Source organism: Mya arenaria, chromosome 9 (assembly GCF_026914265.1).
Source record: "Mya arenaria isolate MELC-2E11 chromosome 9, ASM2691426v1".
NCBI classification, from domain to species: Eukaryota; Metazoa; Mollusca; class Bivalvia; order Myida; family Myidae; genus Mya; species Mya arenaria.
In genome coordinates, this window is record NC_069130.1 from 56,604,831 (window position 1) to 56,614,716 (window position 9,886).

A 9,886-nucleotide genomic window follows, 5' to 3' on the forward strand; every position below is an offset into this window, starting at 1 on the left:
AAAGCTTAATTAGTATTGGTTGTCAAAAATTTGCTCTGTCTTTGAAAAATAGTCAATTGCTTAGCTGCTTTTTTGCACATTTTAGAAAACAGGGCATCAACATTTAATAAACTACCTCAACACCTTAAAGTTGCATTTGCTCTTTACAAACAATGGTGTGATTAAGTACAATGTATATTGAATTGTTTTATTTCTTAAACAGTCTTTCGGAGCCAACTGAAACTGCTTGAAATTTGTCAGGGTTAGCCTGCATTTGATTGGAAGTAAACCAGTTTATCAAAATGTAACATTCTTCTTCAAGAGTGATCTTAACAACATCAAGATTTTTATCACACACAGAGAGTATTTGTCACCTGCATAATTGAATTAGCTGCATTATTTATAAAGTAAATGTCGTTTAGGAAGATGTTGAAAACTAAAGGTCCTAATATTTATCCTTGTGGTACGCCTTTCAGGATGGAGTCCCACTCACTGGTAAATTAACCAAGTTTGACACGTTGCTTTCCGTTTGAAAGATAGCTGTGCATAAATTTACATGCTGGGGTTGAGAGGCCATATGCATTAAGCTTATCTAAGATGAGATTATGGGGCAGGCAGTCGAATGCTTTTGAGAGATCCATTAGAACTGCACTTACATGTTGGGCTTTTTCCAAGTCTTCCACCAGCCTTAACAAGGTAGTTTGATATCCGAATGTGGTTCTGAATGCTGCCAGTAGAGGATAACAAAATGTTATCAAAACGACTAATCAGTTGCTCACTTATGACCCGCTCATATAATTTGGACATTGATGGTAAAGACTGACTGGTCTATAGTTCTTTTCAATAAAGGGGTCATCTTTCTTGAAAGTAGGGGTAACTTGTGCTAGCTTAAGACTATTTGGAAATGATCCTTGGCTAATAATTCCATTGGCCATATTTCGGATGGGAACCTGTAAAGTATCTTTGCCAGCAATGATGAATTTTTGAAGAAATATATCTATACCAGTTTGGGGGATTAAACCATTTAATGCATTTTCAAATATCTTTATCGGTGACAGGGGTCAAGTGAAAGTCAGGTGACATTTGGCAGTTTCCTTTATTTTGTCAAGACTAAGGGAATTTATCTTCAAGCTGAGTTCAAGATATTCCAATATTTTCGGCTATATTAATATAAAATTAGTTTATTTTATTGGCCACTAGTTTTTGATCAGAAACCATATTCCCTATGTTGTCTTTATGTATTATTGGATTATCTGATTTATTTGCGGGTTTCTGTAAGAGAAAAGGTTTGATTGTCGACCAGAAGTCCTTAGATTCGGGTCCTCCACTACACTGTTCTTTGAAATAAACGGTTATACATTCTCTTTTCACATTGGTTTTGATATTTACGAACTTAGTTTAGTTTAACCAGTTGGCTATGCTCTGATTTCTGTTATAGATGTTTCTTGCTTGACGAGCCTTGTAAATAAGTTTACGGTACCTAGAGTTCATATAAGCTGGTGGATTCCTTTTTGGGGTTTTCTGTTTTACTGGGGCATGCTCGTCAACAACTTGATTCAATAGGTGTTAGTGAGCCCAATAAATATCGCCCATGTCCCCAAAGATTAAAGTGACCTTCTTTTTCATAAATGGCTCACCTTGTTCTCTTAAACAAGTAGCTATGAGGTTGTGACAGTCGCTTAGACTGCAATTAAAGTTTAATATTTTACACGTGAAAGACTTTGCATTGCTGAAGATGACATCAATAAGTTTTTCTCAACTTGCAATTTTTCTCAAAGCATGTAGGTTCAGAGATAATATTTTCCAGGCCAGAGTTATCACAAATGTTATAAAGAGGTTTACATTTTTCCCTTTTCAGTAAGTTATAATTCAAGTCCTGAATATGGCCATTCATCCACTGGCCTGACAGAGAGTCCTTGAGGAAAACAATGCCAATGAGTATCAGAACTCACTTTGGAACAAAAGCATCTGTGATTATTGACTGCTTTGAAGTGTTTATGGAAATACCTTCAAATCTCAAAGCATGTGGGCGGTGGTGGTGTTAGTAGTTTATACTCCGGGTCCCGGCGTGAGCACATTGAAGGGTCCCAGAGTGACAGTTCAACCACCGCACACCTATCCTGGGCGGTGAACCAGTACTAGGTGCCTTCACTTCTGCAAGGAACTGACAACTTCTGTACATGCCAGGGGCAGTGGTACAGTGCGAATTGTCGTAGAAAGGATTTCATAACCAATCACAACAGAAGTGACCTAGCTGGTCCGCCCGGGAATCGAACCCGGGCTGTCCGATTAACAGTCCAACGCTCTACCGACTGAGCTAACCGGGCGGACACAGCATGTGGGCGGTGGTGTGTCAGCTTATTTATACGAGCGCTCGGGCCTTGCCCATTCGGCGAATGCTACGTTAAGATTATTAGTCATTTTAGGTTTTTGGAGCATAGTGCACAGACAGAATGTAACCCTGGTTAGAGCTACCCTAGTTCTTTAACGTGCACCAGTGCACTGTCACACGGGACCCCAGTTTTACGTCCCTCAAATGGCTAGATGATGGCAGATCAAATGATGAAACAATTACTGAAAACTCTGGCATACTTGAAACACTTGTTCCCGGATACCTCATTTGGGTTGATTGGGGCTTTTTTGCAAAAGGGAAAGTGCCTTTGATGTGGAGAAAACGTGCGGGATTGCCAACAGCCGGATTCGTGTTGAAAGTGTAATTGAACTAGTTCCACAAAAGTATAAGATCCTGTCATCCAAAGTGCCACGTGATTATATTAAGACAGATGAAGACAAGATACTAGCACTTTATAAAATAGTTCTTTGTGTTTTTGCACTTACTAATATTTATAATTATGTTGTACCATTCAACTTATAAATGTCTTAGTATCCGTTCACATGAACTAACTTCACACGTGGCTACACCACTCGTGAAATATATATTTTGATGCTCTTTCGGATTGCAATTTGCCGTTTTGACTAATAAACTCAGAGCGCGTTTTTCAATTTTTACAAGTTAGAAAGATTTCAGACGCCGATATACGCGGGAAGAGAGACAAAAAAATTGAAATAGTTTGATCTTTAACAACATTGCGTTATTTTAAAAACAAAATGGTGCGCACTAAAGCAGACGGTGGTGGTGGATCCTCTGGTTCAAGGAAAGGTGAGCGTTTTTTTCTTGTAAACGAGAGGTTTCTAGAAATAAAGTCGGCGAAGAGCCCTGGAAGAGCTTAGTCCACCTAAATGGCCGTCAACCAGTCTTTTGACAATTTTTAGACTATGGCAGACTGGTGACGTCCACCATCCCAGCAAAAAGTAGCAAACGGGCCTTGTGCAGAGGATCCTCGCGGCCACAATTTTTAAATTATCTTTGTTATAAATTCAAATTTCTACGAAAATATCATTGCCTACTATCAAACACACATTTATTTATGTCATTATGCCGAAAAAACATGTTCAGATACCATAATGCACTTACATGCATCGATTGTATCCATTAATCTGTAAATCTAGGACAAATCTGACAGGTTGTGTACATGTATGAAACGAGTTAGAGGATTTCGAATATTTTGGTCGTTAATAGGCTCGGTTAAATAACACTATTAAAAATGCAACCATTTCAATGCGCTGAAAGCTAACGTGTTTGATGGGTCAAGTTGGGAGAAGTTGATGATGATGATGTTCGTGATGATGATGATGATGATGATGATGATTAGGTATCACCATTTTTGAACACTGTTGCGTTGCTCTGCACAATACATAGAAAAGGGAGGATAACTGTGACTGCGCACAGGGTTAACCATCATTGACGGATAGGTACAAATTTATTCGATAAAAATCAACATGTATAAAAATGGTGGCCTGCTACGCTCATTTCGTGACCCAGAGTATATTTATGTGAAAATAACGACTCTAACGACAAATCAAACCCAGTTAAGATCACTGTCAGGTACATTTCGAACAATTATATCATTATTATTCAACATCGATGCATATTATTACTATATATTGTTTCTTCCAGTGTTAAATGGTAGAGAGTTGTAGCGTTACAGGGATACACATGAAATGTCAAAATAATAAAAAAGTATCCCTGATCGCTCATTATTGTAGCTATGGAAGAGCTCTGTAGGTGACCGGTTTTTTGTTTTGTAACATATAGTAGCACTTGAGTCCCATTGTTTTTTGGCTTTTTTATTTAGGCTATCACTATGCGTTTTGAAAGGAATAAAACGCTCTAAAAATAGTGGAGGTGGACAAGTGGTAATGGATTGAGTGTCAGTAAGAACCAGCCGACAGTTTAGCTTAGTTGGTACTCCAAATAATTGTAAGTTGACGGATTTTTTTTAGATTTTTGATATGGCAAATCCTTCACGTACAAATTGTATAGTATCAAAAGTGGGTAGTTGTTCAGATCAGGATTCCTGGTTAAAGCATATAGCGTCTATAAAATATCATAAAAACAAGAAATATTACCAGATAATGTTTATATTAGTTCAGTACACAAAAAATAAATATCCAACTTATAATTATGAGTTTGACGGCTTTTCTTCATTTCATTCTGTCAAAACATAACGATATATACATGAAGGGCACATACAAGGCTTCAGGGCACTGTTTTAAATCGCTTGGAACAGTTTGGCCATGGCATGCTTAGTAGGACCGATTTGGGACACATACCAGGGGATTTTCATCATCGCCATGTAGCACTACGGTCATGGCGCACGTGCCAATTCACCTCGTTTAACCCTTTTTCCAGCACTTCATCTATATTTTTATGAGGCACAGCCATTATAATTGCATAATAAAAGCACTCACTTGCAAAATATAATACTTTAATAAAGTATTATATAAAGTTATATAAAGTTTATAGAAAAATATATTTCACTTTCAGAGACAATTTAATGGGCTTACCTCCTTCTAAAATTGGATACAAAATCTGCTGCCTATGATCATAATTTTTCATTTCAATTCCCAAATAGTCAGATTTGTTTGTTTTTGATAAAAAGCAAATGCATAATTTATTGTTTAAGTTCATAATCTTCTTTTGGCATTCATCAAAAAATAAAAACATCACCATACAGTGTTCTCAATAAGAAGCGGCTGCCGGCCAAAATGGACGGTTCAAATGGCAATTGGGCCGGTTCAAATTTGGAAAACTAAATGAATTTTAAGTAGAATAAGTAGAAGCTGGTCGGTTACTTTACTATTTGAGACGGTTAAACTGAAACTTATTGAGAACCCTGCCATATAAATAAATAAATAAAAGTCATTTCATCCGTATTGTCTACTTTCTCTTCTGAAGTTCTGTTTTTTCCGATATTTGCGATGAAGGTCAATGTCGTGTATGTTAACATGTAAGTGAGGCATAACAAAGAACAGCATTATCTATTAGTTATATTAATCCTTTTCTTTACCGAATAATTTACTGTCATCTTTAAATTATTAATCCTTTTGATGACAATGACACATGTTTTGAAGAACTCTTTAATTTGTTACATCCTATCTGATTGGATAAAAATTAAAGTTAAACCAATGAAAACCGACCTTTTATCTGACCAGTCTAATTGACATTTCTTACGCAAATTCTGTCAGTTTCAATCAAAACAATGCATGAAATGTGCCCTGCTGATTTATTAAGTGTCAACCAAAAGGTGTTGTTAAAACACACCATCAGTTGATAATCCAATTAAGCTTCAGGACAGGAAGGGCATTATAACTGTAAACAGGCATATATATATATAATTAAACCCTGTGATAAATTTGCGTAATTTTAAACACACTTTTTTTAATTCTGGGGGTTTTTTTATCCCCCTACGGGAAACCTGGGGATGGGTCGAAATTTCGGGGGATTTTTTTCCCTCCGGGGGATATGGCATGCATGTGGACCCCTTGTGTCTAGTCCACCTAAATGGCCATCAAATAGTCTTTTGACGATATTTTTCACTATGGCAGACTCATGACGTCCACCATCCCAGCAAAAAGTAGTGAATGGTCCTTGCGCAGAGAATCCTCGCGGCTACAATTTTGAAATTATCTCTGTTATAAATTCACATTTCTACGAAAATATTATTGCCTACTATTAAAAACATACTTTGTTATGTCATTATGCCAAAAAACATGTTTAGATATTTTAAAACACTTACATGTGTCAATTGTTTATCAAGTATCCCGATATCTGTAAATCTGGGACCAAGAAAAAAATATATGATCGCGAGGTTTTTTTTGGTAATAAATGATCCTTACTTCTCAAAACGGCCCTTTTCGCCTATAACATCTTTTGTTGATATTTAGAGCATCGCCTTGACTGGTTTAAAAATTTCCGATAATCTGATTCATTATCTTATATTATGATTCGGCAAATTTGTAGACGCAGTAGACGATTTTTTATCCAACATTGCCGACATTTTGACACGATTCTGAACCGTGACGTCAGGCGCGTGATCAATAAAATATAGTTGTATTATTGGTAGTTAATTATAACTTGCAGCATTGTGTAAATTTCCAAGAGGAAAACAAAACAGGAATGCCCACAAATCTGCGCAGTCAACGTTTTACGCATCTTTGATACCAATAACCTTATTTTGCGATATCTCAAAATTCTTAAAATAGTAACATTATACTTACATAGTTTTTTTTTTAAGTGCAATGTATTTAGCGATGGTTATACTTCATGGAAATTAATTTATAGCAATTAAACAAGCAACAGATATGAAAATAAATGACCCTACATTACGAGTACGGTACGTAGAATTACATATCTATGAAGCTATCGATAAAGCCCACAGATCCCCCTAGCTGGCCGCCTACTTTTCTGTTTCAGTCTGTTCAACAAAAACTTATTGACAACCCTGAACCCTTTGAATGATGGAGTTCTAATAAAAGTTTGTTTATCCTTAGCTGTTGGAGGCAGTGCTCCGAGAAAAGCACTTGGTGGAGCAGGATCAAGTTCAGCTGGTGCATCGCCATCAGGTAAGTAAATGTTAGTAATTATTCAAAATGATATCAATAAATATTTAAGTGGATATGGTTAACATATCAACAAGACAGACAATTAGACAAAATCCAATTTGTTTTGATATGGAAAAATAGAAAATCCATTAGGTTTTCATAATTTGTAATACCTTTTCACCCATCTATCTGGAGCTCTGATGAAATCATACTTTGCTACCCTGATTGATATGACTATGTGAATCATTCCAAGTGAAGTCTGATATGAAGAGTACAGTTAAAATTCAACTGTCATTTTGCAGTTCGCAAATATGATAAAAAAGATTTATTTCTGTAATGTATACGATCGTCGATGTATAAAACATTAAAAAATTAGTAAAACAACAAGTTCATAGACCATACACAAAAGATATCACAAAAAAGGAATTACAAATCCCTTATTTCATCCAGGTCCTTTATTAAATTGTTACTGGATCAACAATTGTAATATATTAAATACAGTCAGTGCACTGTGATCATCTGGTAATCATTACTAAAACTGATAATTCTCTGATGTTCGAAATGCTGTGCCTGTAGTAGTTATTAAATCATATTTTTATGTGTATTTCAGGTAAAAATGCTAAATATGGTGGTGGAAACCCAGCAATCCAGCGCCCCACCCCTGACTGGCAGAAAGGAATTGGTTCCTTCCTATCACCTGGAAAGTCAAAAGTGGACAAAGAGAATGCTCAACCCAGTGATGATGTAGAAATTACAGGATCTAGTGAGGCAGGGTGGGTATTTGGGGATAGTCAAGTGTTGGTTAATTTAGTCTGTAAGAGGATTTAGCTTGCGCTTCAAATTATGATTTGTACCTAGTACATGTACTCAAATTGTTTAAATTTATCTGCTAAGCTAGCACAGTTAATATTTTACCAGTGAGGGCTTGTACTTAAATTGACTATTGTTAAATCAGGTTCTAGAACATTCTTGCACTGAGAGCAAAAGCATTCTTCTATGTCTAGTGGTATACAGTTGAACACTGTTAATCCGAAATCGTAGGGACCCAAAAAATTATTTCGGAATAGCAATATTTCAGATAAACAGTGTTGGGAATAGCGATGTTTATTTGTACATGTAAAATAGTTCCCTTACGACATTGCAAATCCAAGATGTATAATATTTATAGACATATATTTACATTCGTCTAGTCCTCAGAACTTGACGTTTATATTGTATAAAATGCAAGGGGTTATGACGTCATTGTTTATTTCAATATTGCCCTTCGATTGGATTAGCGCTATGTCAAATATTAAACCGATGATATACAAAGTAGCAAAAATCAGCTTTTCCTTAAAACAAACGTTTGTTGTCAGTTACATTTCTTTAAGAATAGATACTTAATTGCAGAAGATAATGCTTATTCTTAGTCGTAATGAATTATTATTTATAATGTAAAATTATAAAGAATTGATTGCATTTTTTCTCGCGTTTATGCGTATGAATGCAGAAGGGCAAAAAGCACTTCATTGAATTTCATCGCGTGCCCTACTGCGTTCATAAAGCAGAAACCTATGAAAAATTGCTGTCAATCCTTAAGTAACCACTATTGTCTACCAGTATAGAATTTAAATGGCATATGATCCCCATGTACATATCTGTTTGTTTAGTATTACTACAAATAATTTCAGTTTGTTTTCTTATTTTGTCGATAATATTAATAGGCTATACATGGTATAAGCTTATGTTTATTTGAATGGTGTACAATGACATCACACAGTAAACAAAACATTGACTTGATTCTTTCAGATGCAGTAAAGACATAGAGGCAGGATCAAGCAAGGACAGTTAGTACGAGGCTTTCACTCAGAATAAAACAAACACTGTTAACTACATGTATGTGCCAATGTTTCCCATACAACTGATGAACAGAACATTGTAGTCCAATGAAATGATGGAAAATACTGAATGAACTATTTAATACCAGGAAGTGATTAGACTGAGAAACGTGTGTGCTATACCAACGGTTGTGCATCAAAATCCAGTGACTTTTTAATGCACCAAACCAAACAATCTGAAAGTAAATGCCCAATCAATGCATTGTTTCAAGCCGAATGTGTTCATTTTTACATGTCTTCTTGTCAGAGAAAAATGTAAGCTTTCGTTTGTGTCAAGAACAGCTAAATTGATATGTGTACAATTTGTTAGATTGTAGTATTATAAATGCTAAAGATTGCAACTGAACACATTATATTCTCCCATATAATTATGATGAATATGATTTTATAGCCCATATATACATAGAAAAAAAGTGAATTAATATATATGGAATTACCCAAAGGATGGAGTGCAACTTTTATCTCGGTCTGCAATTTATGCTGAATGGACATGACTTTTTGAAAAGTATTTCTGTGTTTTAAATTCAATTTATGAAAATGTAAAGATTATTCTGTGGCAGTCGCAGTTTGATGCATATTCATTTATCAGATGTATTTTGTTATATTCAATAGATTGAAGAAGTTCTTCATTTAACATTAAGCATTTTGTAACTTACGCTCAAATAAAATTTGTATTTTATTGATTACTCTCTGTCCTTTTCTGTTGTTTTCATAATTGAACTGGGTCATACGCCAATAGGACATAAAATTATCCTGGTATAAAAGTTAATCAGTGAAACCATGATATGAACCATGCAGTTAGCCATCTTGCCTGCTCAGTGAAGTCAAATGACTCTATTTACTGGGCCAATTTTTCAAATTTACTTAAATCGGTTAACAACCTTTAATGCTATTTTGTTCTTATATAATTTGTGAAATTTGTAACTTTTTGGTTTTTATTTGACAGTTATTGAAGTTAACTGTTTGATAAAACAAAACAAAAAAATATAACTGGTTAATGTAAGAAATTGTATTTAACAAGATAAACTACTGAAGTCTGTTAAGCTTAAAACGTTTTGAGAAGTCAGAGACAGGCTTGCAGTGTC

The 9,886-nt window shown here is 35.3% G+C and overlaps 1 protein-coding gene across 1 annotated transcript; it reads left to right on the plus strand.

Annotated features, from left to right (window-relative positions):
- The first annotated feature begins 3,006 nt into the window (after positions 1 to 3,006).
- Positions 3,007 to 9,484, plus strand: LOC128203008 (PCNA-associated factor-like). The gene is made up of 4 exons (XM_052904244.1): positions 3,007 to 3,139; positions 6,874 to 6,945; positions 7,535 to 7,697; positions 8,713 to 9,484. The coding sequence occupies exons 1-4, from the start codon at positions 3,088 to 3,090 to the stop codon at positions 8,753 to 8,755; spliced, it is 330 nt and encodes a 109-aa protein (XP_052760204.1). The 5' UTR covers positions 3,007 to 3,087; the 3' UTR covers positions 8,756 to 9,484.
- The last annotated feature ends 402 nt before the right edge of the window (positions 9,485 to 9,886 follow it).